Source organism: Ornithodoros turicata, unplaced genomic scaffold (genome assembly GCF_037126465.1).
Source record: "Ornithodoros turicata isolate Travis unplaced genomic scaffold, ASM3712646v1 Chromosome134, whole genome shotgun sequence".
NCBI classification, from domain to species: domain Eukaryota; kingdom Metazoa; phylum Arthropoda; class Arachnida; order Ixodida; family Argasidae; genus Ornithodoros; species Ornithodoros turicata.
In genome coordinates, this window is record NW_026999311.1 from 29,276 (window position 1) to 54,363 (window position 25,088).

At 46.6% G+C, this 25,088-nt stretch overlaps 2 protein-coding genes and 1 non-coding gene across 3 annotated transcripts; 1 reads left to right on the forward strand and 2 right to left on the reverse strand.

Moving 5' to 3' along the window:
• Positions 1 to 405: 405 nt before the first annotated feature.
• Positions 406 to 1,603, reverse strand: LOC135372246 (zinc finger protein 22-like). The gene is made up of 2 exons (XM_064605914.1): positions 1,432 to 1,603; positions 406 to 803 (listed from the first exon to the last, which is right to left on the reverse strand). The coding sequence occupies exons 1-2, from the start codon at positions 1,601 to 1,603 to the stop codon at positions 406 to 408; spliced, it is 570 nt and encodes a 189-aa protein (XP_064461984.1).
• A 21,033-nt stretch (positions 1,604 to 22,636) lies between these two features.
• Positions 22,637 to 24,219, reverse strand: LOC135372247 (oocyte zinc finger protein XlCOF22-like). Its single transcript, XM_064605915.1, has 3 exons — positions 24,198 to 24,219; positions 23,989 to 24,090; positions 22,637 to 23,034 (listed from the first exon to the last, which is right to left on the reverse strand). Exons 1-3 carry the CDS (start codon positions 24,217 to 24,219, stop codon positions 22,637 to 22,639), a joined length of 522 nt encoding a protein of 173 aa, XP_064461985.1.
• Positions 24,220 to 24,525: 306 nt separating this feature from the next.
• Trnat-ggu (transfer RNA threonine (anticodon GGU)) lies at positions 24,526 to 24,598 on the forward strand. The gene has a single exon. It is a non-coding gene; the product is annotated as a tRNA-Thr (tRNA).
• The last annotated feature ends 490 nt before the right edge of the window (positions 24,599 to 25,088 follow it).

A 25,088-nucleotide genomic window follows, 5' to 3' on the forward strand; every position in this document is an offset into this window, starting at 1 on the left:
GTATCCACACGGACGACATTCCCCGCAGATGCGGAAGACGCGAAATACGTCATAGCCTGCTGAGCACGAGCGCTCAACGTCCAGTGTTCAAGTACACCGCTAATCGTGGGGAATATCCCGCAACACAGTCACAACATATATACTTAGCAGACGACAGGAAAGACGTTGACGGTGTCGTCTGCCAAGTGTCGACTGCGAAGTGCCGTCGGCCAAGTCTCGTCTGCCAACTGTCGTCTGCCAAGTGTCGTCTGCGAAGTGTCGTCGGCCAAGTCTCATCTGCCAACTGTCGTCTGCCAATTGCGCAGTACGCCACTCCCGATATTCCGCATCGTGTGAATTCTCGCATAACACGAGGCGGAACTTTGTCTCTGCGAGCAGTGTTTTTTTTTTTTGCCTTTTCTTCCACTAGAATCTTCCGTGAGGTTGTCGCTCGTGTGAATATGCCTTTGAGATATGCGCCATCTCGTATGCTCGAAGGCGCTCTTGCCGCAGGAAAGCCCCGCTGGTGGAGCACTCGTAGATGCCACGGTCCTTGTGTGTGTCCCGGATGTGCTTTCTCGGGCTACGCTTCCCTGCAAAGCACTTGGGACACAAGGGGCACAAGTGCGGCTTCTCACCCATGTGGGTCCTCTCGTGTACCTCAACGTGGCACGAACGATCGCTGCAGTAATCGCAAAACCTACACTTGAATCTGCCCGCTTTCTTGGCCCTGCAGGGGGGCATCTTGCGCCGCTCTTCCGAAGATACTGCGGTGCTCCGAGGGAAGTACTGGAAGGAACAATCTTCTTCCTGCTTGGCGACGCCTGCAAGACAAACAGAGCGACCGTCAAGTTGCGCGTGCGGGGGTAAAGTACACTGACCACATGTTGCCTGTGACGGGTAGTTCTCTAAGACTACACTCTAAGAGAAAAGGAGTAAAACGGGGAGTAATTGCAGCTTCTACTACCCTAGTGTGCAATTACTCCCTATTTTAGTCCCCTAACCCGCCATTTAGTCTCGGCATTTACTCTCAGGACTGCAAATTGTCACTAAACTTCGCGTATCGTCTCCTGAATGAAACAGTCTACGTAAATATGTGCCTTGGTCGATTTGAGCGGCATAAGACTGTACGACGCAGACAACGTAGCAATTTTCGAGCCACACAGAGTAAGAAACAGCTAGCGCACCTTTCTTAGCAAGTTGTGCCCTATGTATGGCGCAAGACTTTGTATAACTCGATATATCACGGTTGACGGTTTGCTTCAAAGTATTTTCATGCAAGCACACCAATTATGTACTCGGGACTCTTAAAACAGCGCGTGAAATGCGGTGTCCACTCTGTGGCATGTATTTACTCCCGTGCATTTACTCCCGAAAGGGACTATTTGTTGTGCCAACACACGTGTTCCCCAAAAGGAGTAGAAGCACTCCTTTTTTTTTGTTAGAGTGTACCGTTGGTCCTGGTGAGCTGTTTAAAAACATCTGCCTGATACTTAGTGAATCCCTCGGAACCTCCCTCTCCTGCGGGCGAACCCTTGTACGATCCTGCGGACGCTCGTCTTCCTGCTGAGAGAAGCGTCTCGAGGGCTCGTTGATGGTCCGGTCTTGGCTGCTGGCACTTCATGTGCGCGATCAGGTAACTCTCGTGCCTAAACGCAATGGAACACACTTCGCAGAATTTAGGGCGGTGTGTGTCCCTTCGGTGTGTGTCCCTTCTCTGGTGTGTGTTCCTTCGTGGTTTTCGACGTCAGACGCGTGCACGCCTGAGTAACCGCAGTATCGGCACTTGAACGTCTCACTGTCGGCCCCGCGTCGCTCCTTCCTGGACCCCTCTTCCCGGACGGATGCGATGCCACGAGGGAAATCTTCGAAGGATATATCTTCCTCCGCCTCCGTGTCACCTGTAACCATAGAAACCATGAGGAGAGAGGCCAGAAGAAAAGCTGGGAAAGAGAGTAGCGATGGGGAGAGGCCTAGAAGTGGTGCGGAGACAACTCCTCCTCCCAACGTTCAAGTCTCGGAGGCGCCATGGTCGGTATTGTGTGCTCGGCCATGGCCTTTTAACACGACCTACTGGATTGCAGTGATGGCCACTAGCTACTTCTACAGTAGTTTAACTATAACTACTAACCATGTATGTGTTTGTCCTTTCTATGTTGCGCCAGCGTCAGAACGTCAGTTCTCTCTTGTTCAACGGTTGCCGCTTGCGTCGATCCCGTCGTATGATTGTGTGTATGAGTGAGAAAAATGTAAGAGTGAAAGGGGGATGAGTGAGAGAGGGTGGCTGGTTTGTCCCTTCAGTTGGACGCACTATTGGTAGTCGCTGAGAAGGCGTGTTAGCTTAGCTCAGTTGGTAGAGCCCTGGACCGGTAACTCGGAAGATGTGGGTTCGAGTCCTACAGCTGGCTAACCCTTTCAGTGACTTTCCTCTTTCATCAAACTACTAACTACTTTGTAGGGTAGTTTAACTAGTAGTTCAACAATTTTTGAAGGGGAGGTAGTTAAAACTACTTCTTTAACTACTGCAACGTAGTTTAACTACATCTCTAACTACTTAACGTTGTCCATCAACACCAATCACATTCTATAGTGTTCTTGGACACCCAAGTATGAGTCACAAGCAGCGATAAAAGTGAAGATTTAGTACGCATGCACGGCACAATTGCTGTGCACCTCCGTTCTCGTCAAACAAGTAGCTCGGGATGAAAGTCGGAAGCACAATCGTGCCGTAAAGCTTGAGGCAAAATCGGAAGTGGTTGGCACCTGCAGTAACCTAACTACTGTAGTTAACTACTCGAAATAGTAGTTGAACTAGTAGTTGCACACGACATTTCTGCAAGTACTGTATAACTACTTTTTAAGTACAATCAGGTACTTTTAACTGGTAGTTCAACTACACGTAATTAATTACTGGCCATCACTGCTAGATTATAACGATCATGTTATAATTGGCAGCTGCTATGAGGAGCCCATCCGCATGATCCGCTAGGGATCCTACTCATCATGATTGGACAATGGAAATCGGAATTTTGAACGAGCAGAAACAGACGTACGGCTACCCTAGCACACGATAGCAACAGCTCCAATGAAAACCCGTAGAATGATGATGATAATCAACTTCAGAAAGAAGCATCTGTGTAAGTATAAGTATAAAGTAAGTAAGTAAGCATAAGCATCAAGTATAAAGTATTGCAGAAATTGAGGAAGCAATAACCGGGCCGATAAGCAGGCACTGCCTTCCAAATGCGGCGCTGGGAAGATGTGCCGATGACATTGTCGTAATAATCTAGTACATCGTGCCTTTGTACAGGTGAAGACCAGGCACAACCGGCACCTTGGTAGCCAATCCAAATCGAGATTGCTTCGGCTGGGTCGGTGCGCAATGCAGTGTGCGAATTGCGTTTGTTTTGTCAGCTCTCATTGTGTGCGCCTTGACTGAGTCTTATTCCTTAAGGGGAAATCACTTCTTCATAAATCTATGGGCGATTTTCGTTCGCACAAGACGCGTGAACATTCTAAACTACCATAGCTATATTGGTACTTGCGTGTCCTCTTATCTTTTCTCTAGTCAATCACGTATTTTTTTACGGGACAAGATTGAGCCGTCGATTTTTAATAAATTAAAGTTTTGTGCGTCTCGAACATGTGCTGCCATCACGATAGAGTGTCGCACACTAAAATATTTGCGAATTCTCGCTCAATACAATCAACGGGGTAGTCCTGGGATTCTACAAAATGTGTCATTGACAGGGGTAAAGCAAGGAGAAAGCGCCAGTATTTCTGTTTCGACGATATTTTACGCCGTTTCTCAGCGGTGTGTGAACAAACTTTTTCTACTGTCTTCTGCAGAAGTGATTACTCCTTAAAGGGAGACTTCGGAAACATTTAAAAAAAAAAAAAAATTGGTGAGCATCATACCTAACGCGGACCCCTTCCTTGATACCGAATACCACATTCACATTCATTTTGTACGAGTAAATAATTCGTACGTGGCCTCAATGCCAAACCGATACCAGCATGCAAAGCGCACAGCGGTTCGCTCGGAAGAAGATACTGTGACGTCACCCGGCATTGTCGTCTGCTACGAAGCTTGCATTCTTCCAGGCAGGATGACGTCGGCAGTGTGGAAATACTTACAGTGCTGAAAATACTTGTACGTACCTACGTACGTTATGCAGAACGTGCTGTCCGTTTGTGTGCCTCCGGACGTCACATTAAAGTGCATAATTAAACGATAGAGTGCATAATTAAACGACGCCAGTAGTCATGGTCCCCGGGAGAATAAAATAGTTTCAAAATCGACATGAACTGTGCCGTGTATGCGAACGTGAGTCTCGCCATTAAGAGGAGCCTAAAAAGAGGCTCGACTTGTCAATCAAACTTAGGCGCATCTCATTGGTTACCATTTTCTATGGGAGCTGCCATGACACCAAATTTTCTCCAAGATGTAGGATGGTGCTTGGAACGGCGAAGCGGAGATTTCGGCACACAAAATTTTCAGACTACTTTAATTTCATACTGTGAGTATATATCCTCATGTACGCATCTGCAAAATCAGCTTCAACTTTCGCTCCGCCATAAATATTTACTCGAAAATGGGATGTTTCGTCGCTAACGTTAGGCCTAGTTAAGACCGTGATGCCAAGAAAATAGCAAGAACGACGACCCTTATACGTAGGTATTTCCATAATAGAATTGCATTTTTTATACATACATCCTTGCTCATTTTTGATTCGATCTACTTACATCATGTGATTCTAAACTTCATAGCGGGAACCGTCTGCTACGAAGAAGCCGTTGCTCCACTCTCCTGGCCAATCACTTCTGCCAACTACCATTATGCAATTCTCAGCCTTCCCAAGGTCCCACTCTCCGTCACAGATGGCGTTGTTAAAAGTGGGCGCAAAATCCGTCGTTTTGGTCTGTCACGAGTGATATCCGTTTGAATCTGAATCAATCGAGTTTTTTCCAAAATGGTGGCACCCAGTAAATAACGGTGAGCTCTAAGTACTGGATGAATATAATAATAGACAACTGCATTTCGACCCGTGATTGGCTAGATACGTTAAAATGTGGGTGGAGCCTCAGGTATAGGCAGGTCCCATTACTGGCCAGACTGCCTTTGGCATTAGGGGCACTGACCGTGTAATTCACACCAGGCATATTCCCGCATAAGCTGGAGACATTAAACCCTTCATAGCTTTCTGAGCGCGAGCGCTCAACTTTCAGTGTTCACATCCGCCGCTAACCGTGAGGAATACCCTGCTACACAGCGACATCATATTCCGTAGCAGACGATAGGAAAACACTCTGACGGTGTCGTCTGCTAACTGTCGTCTGCTAAGTACGCAGTACTCCGCAGTAGCCTAGCTTTTTTCTTCCACTAGAATCTCCCGTAAGTATGTGAATACACGAGTATGTATCTAGAACTGTATGTAAGGTACTACTTGGATAGTTGGTATTGTGAATGCTATCCCCATCAGCGAGGATGAACCGCACGATTGAAAAAGAATACGCAGGACGTAAATTAACCCATACACTAAAGTGACTAGCGTTTGGACTAAATGTGCACACGAGAGAAAGACAAATACTGAAATACATGAATGCTCCTTCATCTCCATTGGTTGCAGACGTTGCTCTAAAGTTCTGGGCTTCGCTGACGCGATCCGCATTCTCTTCGCTGTTTCAGCCGGATGTATACGGTCAAGCGAAGACAGTCACAGTGCTATACGCTTAGGTTTTTGGTGATGGAAGGTTTCTGGGCGCATTCTTGGCGCATGTCGTCCGTTCAACGACGTTTTCTGTTGACGGGGTCCGCCACAACGATGTCGGCAGCCGACTTTTGTCTCATTTCTTTGTATCTCTTCCAGGATATGTTCTTGCCGTAAATGAATTTCTCCTGAGTTCTTTGGCCCCACCACTCGTTCCACGACATGGTCAGCGCTGACATCCTTGTCACATTCACTGTCCAATTCCGAAGTGTCTATCACCACTCGTGTCCTTGGTCTCTCTTCCAGGTAGATGAAACAATCTTCGGCCTCGGCACTCGTTCCACGACATGGTCTGCGCTGACATCCTTGTCACATCCACTGTCCCATTCCGAAGTGTCTATCACCACTCGTGTCCTTGGTCTCTCTTCCAGGTAGATGAAACAATCTTCGGCCTCGGCACTCGTTCCACGACATGGTCTGCGCTGACATCCTTGTCACATCCACTGTCCCATTCCGAAGTGTCTATCACCACTCGTGTCCTTGGTCTCTCTTCCAGGTATATGATAGCTTTGGCCTCGCCATTCGTTCCACGACATGGTCTGCGCTGACATCCTTGTCACATTCACTGTCCAATTGCGAAGTGTCTATCACGACTCGTGTCCTTGGTCCCTCTCCCAGGTACTTCTTCACATCAGGAACACATTTTTTTTTTGAACGCGGCCGGAGTGCTTGAAGTTCACCTCTGTTTCGGGTTGGCCCGGTATTACAGTACCTTGATTTGAACGCTGGTTTAGGACAGGGCGGAGTAGGCGACATCTCTGTTTATGATGCTTATGATGCGACGCAGGACCTTAAGACCCTGCCATAACTACGTTGAAGAGAAGAGTAGATCCTTGTGGTGCCCCATGGTCTGATTGAACGGGTGCGGGACCCCCCTCACATGCGTGGATGAACAGGGTACTTCCGTGAAGGAAATCTGTGACCCAACGCTTTCCCCTTGATATCAAAACAAAGCACAAGCAAGCACATAGAACATGAAAAGGCAACTGGCAGTGCCATAAGTCCGTTTCACGTCGACGGATACAACCCAACATTATTACAAGAGATAAACAGATGATCTGAGGCTGGGGGAACAACATAGAAGGGACAGATACAAACAAAGCCTCAAATTGCCTAAGAAATCAACCATAAAAGATGAAAGTCACTGAAAAGGTTAGCTAGCTGTAGGGATCGAACCCACATCTTCTGGATTGCCGCCGGATTGGTAGAGCCCTGGACCGGCAATCCAGAAGATGTGGGTTCGATCCCTACAGCTAGCTAACCTTTTCAGTGACTTTCATCTTTCAACATTATTATTTTTCGAGCCATTGCTTCCGGTGTTGCGGACAGAATCCAGCGCCGAGTGATGCCTACGGAAACCATGCATTTCTTGGCGGAAGAATGATCTCTCTTCTGGAATCACCACTGGATTCTGTGAGGTATGATGCGCTACAAGAGTTTCCGACACAACTGGTCAGGCCCAGCAGCCTAAAAGAGGACAGTTGGCAAGGTACATTGTCTGGGTTCAGCGAGGGAACAACGCGTGCGCATTTCCGGGCTTCCGGGCAGTTTATCTTCTCTTCAGCATGCATTCGATGCTGACAATAGAAAGCCCCGTGACTGCAAGTCCAGGTTACGGAGCGTCAGGTATATACTGAAACGTTATTTTGGCACTCAAAATACGTACGCAATAATACAGCTCTGTTCGACTACAACGCGCCATCCACTTTATCTTCATCTCCCACTTTCTGTCTGGTGACAGTTTAACGTATCAAAGAGCGCCTCGTAGCGGTCAAAAGTTTCATATTTTATGTCTCTTTGTCTTGTTCGGTACACCTTGCTTATCAGTGATGGCCTTGTCAGTTCAGACTCTAAATTATCAGAGTATAAAACAGAACGTAAAGGCAATTGGCAAACGAAGAAGGTTGTTGGAATCGTGATTGACAGCTATATTTAGTCACCACTTTCAGGCAAGAATGAATTGTCAAGAGGTATGACCGTGTCTTTCTCTCTCTCTCTCTCTAAAAAAAAAGATGTGCAGAAACCACATGCACAATGTGCAGCTAATACTCGAGGATGTATTCGACAGCCTAAAATCTCACTAATCGCAATACTACACACTCATGTCCGAAGCACATTGTAGCACCATCCTGCCTTGTGTTACCAACAAACGCGCCCTCTCCTAACCCAGCGTTCGAGTCGAGGGACAAACATTTTCATCGTAATATATACGTTCTGATAATTCAGTTGAACTGTCGCTCACCCAAAAGGGGAAGTACCGAACCACCGTTTCATCAAAGACGAGAAGGGTTTACCGCCTTGAATTTCCCCATTTCAATTTACCCCTTCAACCTGTCTCGTCTCGCTGACACCCTCTGTCTACGATGAGTCGCTTCTTCAGGTTTCCGTCTGCCCTGATCTTCGGTGGTCTGCCATCACCAGACGCGGTGCCAATTATGACACATCTTCACTACCGCCGGATCGTCTCACGCATTCCTGGTGCGTTTCACGGCCTCATCAATGAACTGGATTTTTGCCGTAACGTCGATGGTTACTTGCCAGCCATAGTCAACCTCATCTGTGACGTCCTGCAGGACAATCTGTGCCTGCAGGACGAGTGCCTCGACTTCGCGAGGTACGTCATCCTCCGCCACTACCGTCGCTTCACGGCTGACGAATCAACTCGCCTCATCAATTCAATCGCCCGTTCCGTCCTTTCATCCAACGACACATCCCTCGCCATGCCCATGGACATTATTGAGATCCTCATCCGACATCTCCACTCACTGTGAGAGCTTCTGGTTTCCTTTTTCTGACTTCGACCTTCTGCCTGTCCCCGGACCCCCATCACGACCTCGGATTCATTGGCTCCCAACAACTGCGGCATTCAACCTCACCTCCCCGTGGTGGGAGCTGGTAACGGGTTCGAAACACCACGGCGAACCCGGCCAACGAGGCTCTGAATGCCGCCACCAAATGCAAGAATGTCATCATCTACATATGTATTTCCAATGGAGCGAAATATGTGTACATCTACGCTACTACTGATCAAAGTCGCCTGTATACGTCTACGTCGCCAGCAGCATATATTGTCTTTCAACATATTGCAACACGGGAATCCGAGGTCATCTACACAAGCTCCGCGTGGTCTGGCATCCAAAGTTGCATCTTGGCCAGTCACGTTGGAGCAGAAACTGGAATGTCTTTACCGCCTGCGGAGATATTATAAAAGAAGACTCTGCGCAGGCGGATTGGGCCGTGGGCCAGAGAACGTTGTCTTCGAAAATAGAAAATCATCGTCGAAGTCATCAAAGTCGTAATCTACATTCAGAAGGCTCATGAAATATTACTCTCGTCGACACAGTCGTTGGAGATTCAGACACAGAAACTGAGACCAAAAGAACGCTATGCACTCTGTGACTTCCTCAGAAGGCATGGCGGTGCACGGAAACAAGATCGTGATAGACGCTGCGCAGTTGGGCAGTTAATGTGACAACGATGTCAGCAAGCGAAATATGCGAAGGAAAAAAAAAGGACGGCGAGATCCACAAACGTACCAATGGTTCTTTCATCTGCAAAACCTGCAAAATATGCACCTCATCGTTTGAGCGAAGCACTCTGCAGTAACAGTGAAGAAAATGTCGGCGGGCGCAGACCATGTCGTGGAACGAATGGTGAGGCTAAAGAGTATATACCCAGGAGAATTTCATCTGCGAGGACATGTCCTGGAACTGAAACTAAGAAGACGTTGCGGCGGACACCGTAAACGAAATACGAAAAAAAAAGGACGGCGAGATCCACGAACGCACCTATTATTCCTTCGTCTACGAAACCTGCAAAATATGCACCTAATCGTTTCGGCGAAGCACTCTGCTATGTCGTGGAAGGAATGGTGAGGCAAATGAGTACGTACCCAGGAGAATTTTATCTGCAAGGACATGTCCTAGAACAGGGACCAAAAAGATGTTGCGGCGGACACCGTAAACGAAATATGCAAAAAAAAGGGGGACGGCGAGATCCACGAACGTATCAAGGATTCTTTCATCTGCAAAACCTGCAAAATATGCACCTCATCGTTTGAGCGTAATGTCAGCGCAGGCCATGTCGTGGAACGAATGGTGAGGCTAAAGGGTATATACCAAGGAGAATTTTACCTGCGAGGACATGTTCTGGAACAGAGGCCAAGAAGACGTTGCGGCGGACACCGTGAGCAAAATATGCAAAGAAAAAAGACTGAGATCCACGAACGTATCAAGGATTCTTTCACCTGCAAAACCTGCAAAATATGCACGTCATCGTTTGAGCGAAGCACTCTGCTCTAACAGCGAAGAAAATGTCAGCGCAGGCCATGTCGTGGGACGAATGGTGATGCAAAAGAGCATATACCCAGGAGAATTTCATCTGCAAGGACATGTCCTGGAACAGAGACCAAGAAGATGTTGCGGCGGACACCGTAAGCGAAATATGCAAAGATAAAAAAGGGACGGTGAGATCCACGAACGCACCTAGGATTGTTTCATCTGCAAAACCAGCAAAATATGCACCTTATCGTTACAGTGAAGCATTCTGCTGTAACAGCGAAGAAAATGTCAGTCAAGTTCAGACATCTGGAACGACGTCTTCCTCTGTAACCACTGTAACGTCGCAACCAATAAAGAGGAGAAAAAGACTTGAAGTGTTCGAGTATTCCTTGTGTTTCTCACGGCATGCGCAGGTTTAATCAAAGCGCGAGGCGCTGATGTGTATGCGGTTAATTTACCAAGTAGCCCAGTAGTACCGTTCTGGGTACGTTCTAGTCGTTATTGCTCGTGCGTTGAAAACCTCAAAATCGTGGCATAGTTTAACTGTGACTCCATAGATTGCGTAACAAGAGACGATGGCGGATGGTGAGAGTGAGCCGGATTTCGTTGCCTGGCAGAGTGAGAAAACGTCACTCGCTAAGGACCAATCAGCGTGCGTCGCATCGAGTTAGTCAGAGAATTACTTTTTCGTGTAAGTGCCGCCACTGGGCGCGTTCAGTTGGAGCTCCGGGAACAGTTCATTCGCTGCCGGGATCACTTAACCCAGCAAAAAAAAAAAAAGAATTCGTCATTGGTATGAATGGGACCCAACAGGTCCCATGTTAAAACCTGTTGGATCTTTCAGTCCAAATTGGACCGTCCAGTCGGTAGTTGAGCACCGATTGGAAGCACCATTTGGTTTCATGCTCTCAGACTTGAACAATAAGTCCAATTGGTACTTCTGATAGGGAACTCCTGTTCCATTTGGCCTCTCGGTCTCCAACTGGCCTCCCAATTAGCAGACAATCAGCAACTGTTGGTCCAATTGGCAGTGTAGAGTTGTAAAGTAACTGACGTGTGACTCATTATTTTCAATACAATTAGGCAGTGTATGTTATATTGTGTATGTTATATATATGTATATGTTGTATAGTATATATGTGTAACTATTAATGCTACCAATAAGCAACAGCGATTTATATGAAAAGTATTTTATATTTCAAGGTTTAGTTTGTGCCTCAAAGAGCGAGATTTTTCGGCATAAATAGCACAAAATTGCGTAAATTATGCTTCATAGCCACAGCTGGATAGAATATAAATGATAGCGGCAAGGAAAGTGCGTGGTTCTAGGTCGCACGTTTTCGCCTTTGTTTTCTTCTGTGTGACGTCACCACGTTTTTTGTATTGCGTTCCACAAACCCATCTTCTGAGGATATCCCTATTGATCTGTGGTTTAATCGTCTCGCTGGATGCTTTCACGATTCACGTAGCACAAAGATGGAAACACGTACTATTCCCTTCCGTGTCCTTTTCCATTATCCGCCTCCTAGTGAGTTATTGCTTCATAACCCACCCATTTTATCCTCTTTAGCACAGTGGCGTCGTTTGCGTTATCTACATGTTTGTTCTGTTTCGGATGCATTGTTGTTTTTGTTTCAGCAGGTCAGTTAATCAGGCAACAAGCTTCTCACATATTCTTCTACATTCCTTCGTGACATATTCACAAAAATTCGACACGAGTAGCAGTTCTATTTACTCGTCAGGCAAGATTGGGCAAGCCGCTAGTCCTTCAAGATACCAGTCCCATCTTTTCTAAACTTCAACTTACTTTAGACCAAAATAATTTCTACGATATATCCCTCAGTCCAGATTGGGCACACATCTATCGCTCTGCGATGCCCATTCCGTTCACATTGTCCAGATTTTTCTTAACTTCAACTTATGTTAGAGCAAAATTATTTCTACCATCCCATCTCCCTTTGGTTCCAGATGTTCTGACCCAAATTTGACTTCGATGGCACTCATATATATCCCTCGGTCAAGATAGGACACAACTCCATCGCTCTGCGATGCCTGTTTCGTTCACTTTGTTCACTCTTTTCTAAACCTCAACTTACTTTAGAGAAAAATAACTTCTGTCATTTTATTTCCCTTTGCCTCCTGATGTTCTGACTCAGATTTGACTTCAATGGCACCCATATTTATCCCTCGGTCGAGATAAGGCACATCTTTATCGCTCTGCGATGTTCATTCCGTTCATTTTGTCCACTTTTATCTGAACTTCAACTTACTTTTGAGCAAAATAATTCATTCAATTTTATTTCCCTTTGCCTCCTGATGTTCTGACCCAAATTTCACTTCAAGGGCACGCATGTTTATCCCTTTGTCAAGATTGGGTAGACCTTAGCCGATCTCGGATATCCATTCTGTTCAGTTTGTTCAGTCTTTTCTAAACGTCAACTTACTTTAGAGCAAAATAACTCCTGCCATTTTATTTCCCTTTGCCTCCTGATGTTCTGACCAAAATTTTACTTCAATGACGCCCATATTTATCTCTCAGTCAAGATTGGGCACACTTCTATTTTCCCCCGATACCCATTCTGTTAATTTTGTCAAATCTTTTCTAAACTTCAATTTCCTTTAGAGCAATATAACTTCTGCCATCCTATTTCTCTTTGCCTCCTGATGTTCTGACCCAAATTTCACTTCAAGGGCACGCATGTTTATCCCTCGGTCAAGATTGGGGAGACCTCTATCGCTCTGCGATGCCCATTCTATTCACTTTGTTCAGTCTTTTCGAAACTTCATATTAGTTTAGAGCAAAATAACTTCTGCCATCCTATTTCTCTTTGCCCCTTGATGTTCTGACCCAAATTTGACTTCAATGGCACTCATGTTTATCCCTTGGTCAAGATTGGGTAGACATCTGTCGTTCTCGGATATCCATTCTGTTCAGTTTGTCCAGTCTTTTCTAAACGTCAACTCACTTTAGAGCAAAATGACTTCTGCCATCCAATTTCTCTTTGCCTCTTGATGTTCTGACCCAAATTTTATTTCAATGACACTCATATTTATCTCTCGGTCAAGATTGGGCACAACTCTATTGTCCTCCGATACCCATTCTGTTAACTTTTTCCACTCTTTTCTAAACTTCAACTTACTTGAGAGCAAAATAACTTCTGCCATCCCATTTCCCTTTGCCTCCTGATGTTCTGACCAAATTTTACTTCTACAGCACTCATATTTATCCCTCACTGAAAATTGGGCACACCTCTATTGCTCTCGGATGCGCATTCTGCTCACCCTGTCCAGTCTTTTCTAAACTTGAACTTACTTTAGAGCAAAGTAACTTTTCTCATCCTATTTCCCTTTGCCTCCTAATGTTCCGAGCCAAATTTGACTTTAGTGGCCCCGTTTTTTTTACCTTTTTTTACCAACTCCTGGGTCCTCTGTCTTTAAACTGTGGTACATATACCTTGTGTTCTCAGTAGACGTGTTGCAATTTCTCCAAGTTTTATTTTTTTACTTATTACCTTTTCTTTTTTACCCATTTTAAGAATGTACCACTTTTGCAAAACTCCTAATAGCCGATAGACTTTTCTCAGCTTCCCTACGTTAGAATGTAGGCTAAACACGAGTGTTGCCATTGTTTATGTTTTTTCAAACCCCAGCTGCGTAATATTTCTTCCAGCGGTCTCCTTCACCACGTCCGCTCCTCTGAGATCTCTCAACGTTTTTTCTCTGGTAATGCTCATAATGTACATCGCTTTTTTTGTTTATTCTATTTCTATATCCTTTTGTATATCCTTTCTGTGATGTACAGCAGTATAGATATCCTTCAAGTGTGCAATCTATCGCACCTGATGAAGGACGGACTGCGTCCGAAAGCTTGTTTTTCAGTAAAATAAACGTTTCAATCTCTTTAAATACTTATTTTGTTTTCGGATTGTCAAACGACGTCCTGTCTCCAAAACGGGCGTGGCCGACAGACGATAACTTTGAACGTCAACTGCTATCAGTCCGCAATATATCTTATCTACAGTAATCATACATATAAGCGTCGTTTCTGTAGGCATATGGGGTTACCGAATTTGGGATACACGAGTGGCTATTGTCTATAACACAAAAAAGCAAAAAGGAAGAAAAAGTAAGGAAGAAAACGCATAAGTGACGTCTTGGTGGCTTATGCCTTAAAAAGTACTGCCAGAATAATTCCATTACTTATTTAAAGTTTAATAGTGCATTAATAATGCACTATTAACCGCGATAAAGTAATGTAATGCATTAGTTTTTTTTACACAGGGTGTTCCACCAAAAAAGGGCCAGGGGCTAAAGAAAATACGTAGTGCTCTACACAAAAAGAACAAACTGTACGTGCTTGGCAGTTGTGTGATCTATCCAAAAATATTTTTCTCTTGTCAATGATTTTGCGGTAATCAATTTTCTAGCTTTTTAAATATAAAAGGTAGCAATTTGTTCTAATGAGAACATCTCATCTCTTTGGTCACCTGATACCAAAGCCGCTTTCAGAACAAAAATCCCTTCGATAGATCGTTCGCAAAAAAAAAAAAAATCATGAAGGGACACCATTTTTTCTCTTTATTTTGTTCATTGCGCATCTCTACAGTCGCGTCTTTACTTCAACTCCAATAAGGGCATAGTGTGGTCGAGGTAAGAGGGGCCTTTTTTGTTCCGTTAGAAAAAAGCCCCTCTTATCTCGACCACATCTGCAAAACAGAGTCTCACTTCCTTCTAAAGACTCACGTGCAGAGCGTCAACAAAGCAAGACAACGACTGTGCTCAACCTGGTGTCACAGAGGACAAAAATCCTCAACTTGCCCCCGTCTCAAAGTAGCCCTGTCGCCAGGCGTGAAAAAGACAATTAATACCAAAATCCTTCTTGCCTTCCTTTATTGCTTGGAAAATCACGGTGGTTACAGCACTGCATAAGCGAAGAAGCCTCTGGTATATCTGTGGAAAACGTGGCTCCAGATGACTGTACTTGACTTCTCGGTGTGCTCCTGGGTCTTGCACGTCCGTTGCACGTGATATTTTTTGTCTGTTTACAGCGTCCACCACAACGTCTTCTTAAGAATTGGAATAATAGGAGCAGTTTCTTCCGTTTCATTCCTTGGTGTCTCTTCCAGGATATGTTCTTCGTTCAGCCATTCCTTCCACGACATGGTCTGCGCTGACATCATTGTCACACTTATTGTCCATCTGCGAAGTGTCTATCACGATTTGTGTCCTTGGTCTTTCTTTAAGGTAGATGATACAATCTTTGGCCTCGCCATTCTGGTTCCACCACATAGTCTGCGCTGACATCATTGTCACACTTATTGTCCAACTGCGAAGTGTCTATCACGATTCGTGTCCTTGGTCTTTATTTAAGGTAGATGATACAATCTTTGGCCTCGCCATTCGTTCCATGACATGGTCTGCGCTGATATCATTGTCACAGTTATTGCCCAACTGCGAAGTGTCTATCAGGATTCGTGTCCTTGGTGTTTCTTCAAGGTAGATGATCCAATCTTTGGCCTCGCCATTCTGGTTCCACCACATGGTCTGCGTTGACATCATTGTCACACTTATTGTCCAACTGCGAAGTGTCTATCACGATTCGTGTCCTTGGTCTTTCTTCAAGGTAGATAATACAATCTTTGGCCTCGCCATTCGTTCCACGACATGGTCTGCGCTGACATCATTATCATACTTATTGTCCAATTGCGAAGAGTCTATCACGATCCATGTCCTGTGCACCGCCATGTCTTCTGAAGAACTGACAGAGTACAAAGTGTCCTTTTGGTCTCAGTTTCTGTGTCGGGATCTCCAACGACTGTGTCAACGAGAGGAATATTTCATGAGCCTTCTGAATGTAGATGACGACTTCGATGACTTCGACGATTTTCTATTTTCGATACTAGTTTTCTCTGGCCCGCGACCCCATCCGCCTGCGCAGACTCTTCTTTTATAATATCTGCGCAGGCGGTAAAGACGTTCCATTTTCTGCTCGGACGTGGTTGGCGAAGAATGCGACTTTGGATGCCAGACCACGCGGAGCTTGTGGAGATGACCTCGGATTCCAGTGTTGCAATATGTTGAAAGACAATATGCTGCTGGCCAAGTAGAGGTATACAGGTGACTTTGATCGGTGGTAGCTTACATGTACGAATATTTTGCTCCATTGGGCGTTAGCCAGGTAGACGATGACATTTTTCCATTTTGGTGGCGGCATTCAGAGCCTCGTTGGCCGGGTTCGCCGTGGTGTTTCGAACCCGTTACCAGCTCCCACCACGGGGAGGTGAGGTTGAATGCCGCAGTTGTTGGGAGCCAATGAATCCGGGGTCGTGATGGGGGTCCGGGGACAGGCAGAAGGTCGAAGTCAGAAAAAAGGAAAATCCGGAAGGCCTCACAGTGTGCGGAGATGTTTGAAGAGGACCTCTATGAGGTCCTTGGGCATGGCGGTGGATGAATTAGCGGGCGTAAGGATGGCGATGGCGATGGAACGGATGATGCGCGTAGTGTCGTCAGCCGTGAGATGTCGTCGGTGATGGGAGACGACGTACCTGACGCAGTCGAGGCACTGGTCCTGCAGGCACAGATTGTCCTGCAGGACGTCACAGAGCATGTTGGCGACGGCAGACACGTAACCACCGACGTTGTGGCAGATGTTGAGTTCCTCCCGGAGGTTCTCGAAAGCCCCCGGAAGGCGAGAAACGATGCGGCGATAATGAAAGAGTATCATGATGGGGACGGCATCCGGTGTTGGCAAGCGGCCGAAGAACAAGACAGACAGGAAAGAAAGAAAGCGAGACATCGTGAGCGAGAGCGTCAGCGAGACAGGTTGAACGGGTAAATTGAAATGTGAAATTGTGGTCCCCCTTCTCGTCTTTTGTGAAACCCTTCTCATCTTTGCTGAAACTGTAGTTCAGCACTTCACGTTTAGGGTGCGCGACAGTTGAAGTGAATTAGGCGAACATAATTACGAGGAAAATGTGTTATTGTTTGACTTGAACGCCGGGTTAGGACAGGGCGGTGTAGATAACATGCGTCGATGGTGCTTCACTTCGCTTCAGATATAAGAGTATGTAAGGAGTCCGTATGACATGGTCGCTGTGTTCTAGTAGGTCGTGGATGCATGCGAGCTCACTTTGGCGTCCTGGAATGCAGGATTCTTGAACGTGCACGGAGCACCACCGCCTAGCGAGTCCGTGGAGTAACGAGGCACCGTACCTACAGTCCTGGATTCCGGAGTGATTCGCTGGCCGGTGGGAGATTCTGGATGGTGAAGGGGCCGAATTACGCGGAACATGGTGTGTTCCTTGTTCGTGTCACCAAATGTAGAGGAGATGGACTTCCACACGAGTACTGACCAAAGGTAATTCAGTGTCAGAGCGGGCAGGCGTGCTTGGCCTCACGCTAGGGCGATGCTGGATGAACTGCCGGTAGCGCGCGCCAGCAAAGGTACGTCTTCGTCGTCTTCCACGGTCCACCACATCCGCCTGTGGCGCAGTATGCCGAGAAACGGCAAAACGTAAAAATTCCGAAGCATAGGGTTACTGAGCCACAACAGTATAGCTGCGGGCGCATTCGACATCCGGAACTAGAAGAATATCCCGTACCTTGAGCACCAGCCCGAACACCTCCGCACCCGCCCTGCACTCGCGGCACCCACAACGCCCCCCCGCCACCTCGGTCGGCATTGGTCCCCCCCCCTGGAGAAAATCCTAGCGGCGCCCATGCCAGGGGGTGTTTATTAATCAATGTCTATGGGTGTATGTATTGGTAGCTAGCCGACCCGTATTGGGCATTCCCCAAAATTGTACGTTTATTAACGAATTAACGAATATTTGCTTTAATGCGTCTCATCTCACAGAATGCATTACGCAGCAATCGTTCAACGTCCCGGAGGAGCTATATTTGCACATGAAAACTGATAGCGAATTCGGGTGGTCATTTCGTAGCAAAACGGCCGAGCGCTCGGAAATTGCTAGGTCGGCGACCGAGCTGGATCACGTGACCGTTGCCACCCGAACATGATTGCTAGGAATCTAGCGGTTTTAGGTACTTGGATCACGCTAGGGGCGTCGCGGTCGCAAGTCTTCGAGTTCTGTCGTCTGCTAAACCACGTGATTTCAACATGCGGGCCAATGAGGGCACTCGCCATCGTTGCAGTGCGTATGTGACGACACCGGGTACAGTTGAGCAATCTGCTGCTCGATCGTTTTGAGACCGGGCAAAAAAAATGCTAGCTAGCAAATTCCGAGCGCTCGGAAAGCGCCACGCGAACATGCGAGATTTGCTTCATTTTGACCAAGCGAACATGACTGCTCGAGATCTGGCAAAAAAAGTTGCTCCGAAATGACCACCCGAATTCGCCATCAATAAACAATCAGAGAGAAGATCTTGCGCGAGCGCTCGCGACTTTTGGCGCAGATGGGCTGTACAACTACAATTAAGCTTTTCAGCCGGCGCGAATCTGTGCTGCAGGAACAGCACGTGGTCGGCTCGCAACAGAAGAGCGTTTCTGAGCCCCAGAAAAATGTGCCTTTCCGCGTGGTGCGCTGCGAGCGGTACCGCAAAAGCTGGTGCAATTCGCCGGCATCTTGTCCACGGCCGTGACCACGCGCTCCCCGTGCATTAGATTAGGCGCTCGGCACACCAGTCCTCCTAGCCCGCCATACTGGAAGTAGCGCGCGCCAGCAAAGGTACGTCTTCGTCGTCTTCCACGGTCCATCACATCCGCCTGTGGCGCAGTAAACAGATACATGTTCCAAGCCCCTACAAGCGCTACAAGGAACTACAAGGAACGTACGCAGTTCACGTGTGATATACGACGCCTCCCAGTAAACCACGAATATCCTGGAGACGTCCAAAATGTATCGCAGATATCCAAGACGTCAAAACATATCCTATGTACATTCCATGAATATTCGTGATTGAACCCAAACTACGCCGCAGATGTCACAACTGTAGCTATGTTCCATGGACGTCACATGGACGTCCAGTCTGTCTCCTCAAAATATTTTAGTTGTTGGGGATATCCAATTCTGTATACCCTCTGTACGTCCCAAGGAGAATATCTGGGGTACACCGAGATTTGGATGTTCTGCGGTGACCGCCTCACGAACAAAAAAGTACGTGCTGAACAGGGGCTGAACGACGTCTCTCAGAAACAAAGGGCATTCCTGTGCAAGATTGCGAGATTTTGCTCCTTCTAAAACTGACCGCCTATGTTACATTGAGCACTTATTGCGAAAGAGACAGAGATGCGGAATTCTGTGGCACTCTCAAATTTGACTTTCGGTGAACCTACTGAGTGTCTCAGACCAAGAGCAGTAAGAAACACAGGCGTTACCTCGTTGCAGATTTAATACACCACTCAACCCTTCATTTGCCTGCTGTTTTTGTGCATAATTGAATTATACTTAGACAGCTCCTCCTCCGTGTAGTTTGGGAGGCGAGCAGTACCGGCGGAACTTCGCGCGACAAGCAATATATAGTATTTGTTTTCTCTTGGGAAGGGAATGCTCCCAGAGGGAACAATGCTCTCCTGTGGATTTCCCGTGGAAAACCTGAGGTGGAGATCCGGACGTCCAGAGGATATGATCATTTTCTGGAATTGACCTGTCCAGGATGTCCTGTGGAGCTCCGCGTGGCCGCAGTTTTGATATCCTGTGGAAGTCCTGCTATGATCCTCAGAGGTCATAGCAGGGACATATATGGGACCCTTACAGGTCATGCACCCACAGCTGTCTTAGCAGGATTATCAGTCTTAACAGAGACGTATTCAAAAAGCATAGTGTTTTTATTGCAATTTATTGTAACAGGATGTAACATATACAAAAACACATTAGGAATTAAGAACAATATACCTTTAAACGCTCCAAATGCAAGTAGCATGGGAATGCAGTGTTAATTTTCAACGTTCACCAGGCGCACAAATTCTGCACAGCAAACTTGTCTAATTAAAACGCGAAACCCCGCAAAAAAAAAAGAAGTAGTGCAGGCACTCGTCACGTATGACAGTCAGGACCAGTGCACATCAATGCTGCATTAAAAAAGAAGAAAAGAACACACAAAACAAAGAAGAAAACAGCAACAAGAGATTTGGGCCACTCAGCCGAAAAGCTGTGGAAATTAAGTCGTATTCATTTCCAAACAGAAAACAGACACTGCACATTGGTGTTTTCGCGGGCTTCTACAAGTACGAAAGCCCTGTTCGCCTGTAGGTCGAAATGAAGGGTGAGATGTGCAAGTTTAATTCGATTACGTGCACAAACGGTTTGAGAAACTGAGTTGGTTTATGGCAAGCCGAATTTGTGCTGTGTTACATCATCCTGCGTTTCTCTCTCTCTCTTGCAATACATGATCCATGCAGCATCCCATCACGGAGACGATTTGGACAATCCGTGAAACAACCACAACAGGACTCCTGCGGATATACGGCTACGTTTATACCTCCCAGGGAAGTCCCACGGAGATCCATTTTCGGATATGGACATTGGGATCTATTTTGGACGTCCGTGGGAGATGGTGTTCTCTCTGGGCTAGTACCTTTCGAAGCGTATTCTAGACTGTGACATTTTCCGTTTCTCTGTTTGATTTATTTAAACCACCGCGCTCTGTCTCCGTTATAGGAAGTGCCAGAAACGGGCACAGAGGAGAAACAGGGAACGAAATAGTTATGCTGTGACCACTCTCTGTAGTTACAGGTCCGTTAATGGTGCCCGCACCCACCACCACCACCACAACTCTCGCAAAATGTTTCGAAATATGTGTTCCTGCGCACGGATCGGAAGGTGGCGCCAATGTCATCTGAATATCCAAATGTCCATTAGTTGAGTCAGTGGGACGTCCCGTGGATGTGGAAAAAAGTGGGACAAATGGCCATCCACTGGACGTACAAAAGACGTCTATACCATATTTGCGAACCTCCCTGGGATATCCAAAACTCACGCTCAGGACGTTACATGGATGTCGCTGGGATGTAGATGGTTTACTGGGTTCTGTCATCGAATTCATAATCGGATGACATTGGCATCGTAGGTCCAGCCTAATCTTACTTGAACAAAATTATTCAGTTCAGTTCAGTTTATTTTTGCACCAAAAGGTGACGCCGGGGGACTGCGGAAAAAGCAACTGAAATGTGATTGACAAGGCCCAGCCTGCCTGCGTTACATTTGGCCATCAGCTGCGGTTAGTTTAACCCGAGGATTTTTTTTTCTGTTTCACTTAACGTTCGTCCAGCGCCTCCAGGGTGGCTTTCATCGCGCCCGGAAATTAGACAATTTTTCAGTGTTATTATTAAGGTTGACGGGAATTGTATAAAACCATTAACGACATTTGTAAAGCGATACCAATATCGTATACAAAGCTGCATTCCCTCGCGTTCACATATTTTCTTGCCTTCTCTCCTGTTCTTTCATGGCACTTTAGGCCATAAAATGTGATCAACAATGAATGACAGTATTCTATTCAGGAAGTAAGAACCGCTGCCACTGAAATGAAGCTGAACCATTGTGCGCCCATGGGGAGTAAGATCCAAAGCGTTTGCATTGTTGGACATAAACAAAAACGGCCTAAGCGTGTTGCACTCCTCCGCAGGCAACTCAACGTCTAGCTCAACTGCTCACGCGCTGCACCTGTGCATTTTGTGTCCGAAATAACTTGCAAGCAACTCGTTTTTTTAAAAAACTCCGTAACAGCGAGTTACATTTCAGGCTGAGGAACTTCGTTATGAACTTTTCTTAACGTGACATTTTTTACATGGTAACTTAACTCGTAAGGGATCTTTCTGATGGGTAACTTGTCGATCTATGCATATAAGCCATCTAAACAGCATCTATTTTGACCTACTAGTTTTTCCATAAAAGTTTTTCATAAAAATAAAAATCAATAAATTTTTTTATAAAAATAAAAATTCTATAACAAATAAAAACACCCTGAATGGTAGTGGAATCAGTACTAGTAGAAAGCACATCGAAATAAATGCTCCATACATTTGAAAGACAGACTTGAAACAACTAATTTTTTCTAACAATTTTTCCCCCAATGAGAGGAATATGGAACATGTTGATGCTGACTACGGTTCAAAGGTGTTCGTTCAAACTCCACTCTCACATATCCGTCGACAACGCTGAAAGCTCTACTATTTCACAATGCGTTCTCACTACCCCAAGAAAGTTCCTTGGAACACGACACTACGCTTGTATCCACGCGGGCGACATTCCCCGCAGATGCGGAAGACGCGAAATACGTCATAGCCTGCTGAGCACGAGCGCTCAACGTCCAGTGTTCAAGTACACCGCTAATCGTGGGGAATATCCCGCAACACAGTCACGAGATATATACTTAGCAGACGACAGGAAAGACGTTGACGGTGTCGTCTGCCAAGTGTCGACTGCGAAGTGTCGTCGGCCAAGTCTCGTCTGCCAACTGTCGTCTGCCAAGTGTGGTCTACCAAGTGTCGTCTGCGAAGTGTCGTCGGCCAAGTCTCATCTGCCAACTGTCGTCTGCCAAGTGCGCAGTACGCCACTCCCGATATTCCGCATCGTGTGAATTCGCGCCTAACACGGGGCGGAACTTTGTCTCTTCGAGCAGTGTTTTTTTTTGCCTTTTCTTCCACTAGAATCTTCCGTGAGGTTGTCGCTCGTGTGAATATGCCTTTGAGATATGCGCCATCTCGTATTCTCGAAGGCGCTCTTGCCGCAGGAAAGCCCCGCTGGTGGAGCACTCGTAGATGCCACGGTCCTTGTGTGTGTCCCGGATGTGCTTTCTCAGGCTACCCTTCCCTGCAAAGCACTTGGGACACAAGGGGCACAAGTGCGGCTTCTCACCCGTGTGGGTCCTCTCGTGTACCTCAACGTGGCATGAACGATCGCTGCAGTAATCGCAAAACCTACACTTGAATCTGCCCGCTTTCTTGGCCCTGCAGGGGGGCATCTTGCGCCGCTCTTCCGAAGATACTGCGGTGCTCCGAGGGAAGTACTGGAAGGAACAATCTTCTTCCTGCTTGGCGACGCCTGCAAGACAAACAGAGCGACCGTCAAGTTGTGCGTGCGGGGGTAAAGTACACTGGCCACATGTTGCCTGTGGCGGGTAGTACTCTAAGACTACACTCTAAGAGAAAAGGAGTAAAACGGGGAGTAATTGCAGCTTCTACTACCCTAGTGCGCAATTACTCCCTATTTTAGTCCCCTAACCCGCCATTTAGTCTCGGCATTTACTCTCAGGACTGCAAATTGTCACTAAACTTCGCGTATCGTCTCGTGAATGAAACAGTCTACGTAAATATGTGCCTTGGTCGATTTGAGCGGCATAAGACTGTACGACGCAGACAACGTAGCAATTTTCGAGCCACACAGAGTAAGAAACAGCTAGCGCACCTTTCTTCGCAAATTGTGCCCCATGTATGGCGCAAGACTTTGTATAACTCGATATATCACGGTTGACGGTTTGCTTCAAAGTATTTTCACGCAAGCACACCAATTATGTACTCGGGACTCTTAAAACAGCGCGTGAAATGCGGTGTCCACTCTGTGGCATCTATTTACTCCCGTGCATTTACTCCCGAAAGGGACTATTTTTTGTGCCAACGCGCGTGTTCCCCAAAAGGAGCAGAAGCACTCCTTTTTTTTCTTAGAGCGTACCGTTGGTCCTGGTGAGCTGTTTAAAAACATCTGCCTGATACTTAGTGAATCCCTCGGAACCTCCCTCTCCTGCGGGCGAACCGTTGCACGATCCCGCGGACGCTCGTCTCTGCTGAGAGAAGCCTCTCGAGGGCTCGTTGATGGTCCGGTCTTGGCTGCTGGCACTTCATGTGCGCCATCAGGTAACTCTCTTGCGTAAACGCAATGGAACACACTTCGCAGAATTTAGGGCGGTGTGTGTCCCTTCGGTGTGTGTTCCTTCGTGGTTTTCGACGTCAGACGCGTGCACGCCTGAGTAACCACAGTATCGGCACTTGAACGTCTCACTGTCGGCCCCGCGTCGCTCCTTCCTGGACTCCTCTTCCCGGAAGGATGCGATGCCACGAGGGAAATCTTCGAAGGATATATCTTCCTCCGCCTTCGTGTCACCTGTAACCATAGAAACCATGAGGAGAGAGGCCAGAAGAAAAGCTGGGAAAGAGAGTAGCGATGGGGAGAGGCCTAGAAGTGGTGCGGAGACAACTCCTCCTCCCAACGTTCAAGTCTCGGAGGCGCCATGGTCGGTATTGTGTGCTCGGCCATGGCCTACTTTTAACACGACCTACTGGATTGCAGTGATGGCCACTAGCTACTTCTACAGTAGTTTAACTATAACTACTAACCATGTATGTGTTTGTCCTTTCTATGTTGCGCCACCGTCAGAACGTCAGTTCTCTCTTGTTCAACGGTTGCCGCTTGCGTCGATCCCGTCGTATGATTGTGTGTATGAGTGAGAAAAATGTAAGAGTGAAAGGGGGATGAGTGAGAGAGGGTGGCTGGTTTGTCCCTTCAGTTGACGCACTATTGGTAGTAGCTGAGAAGTGTGTTAGCTTAGCTCAGTTGGTAGAGCTCTGGACCGGTAATCCGGAAGATGTGGGTTCGAGTCCTACAGCTGGCTAACCCTTTCAGTGACTTTCCTCTTTCGTCAAACTACTAACTACTTGGTGAGGTAGTTTAACTAGCAGTTCAACTATTTTTTAAGGGGAGGTAGTTAAAACTACTTCTTTAACTACTGCAACGTAGTTTAACTACATCTCTAACTACTTAACGTTGTCCATCAACACGAATCACATTCTATAGTGTTCTTGGACACCCAAGTATGAGTCACAAGCAGCGATAAAAGTGAAGATTTAGTACACATGCACGGCACAATTGCTGTGCACCTCCGTTCTCGTCAAACAAGTAGCTCGGGATGAAAGTCGGAAGCACAATCGTGCCGTAAAGCTTGAGGCAAAATCGCAAGTGGTTGGCACCTACAGTAACCTAACTACTGTCGTTAACTACTCGAAATAGTAGTTTAACTAGTAGTTGCACACTACATTTCTGCAAGTAGTTGATAACTACTTTTTAAGTACAATCAGGTACTTTTAACTGGTAGTTCAACTACA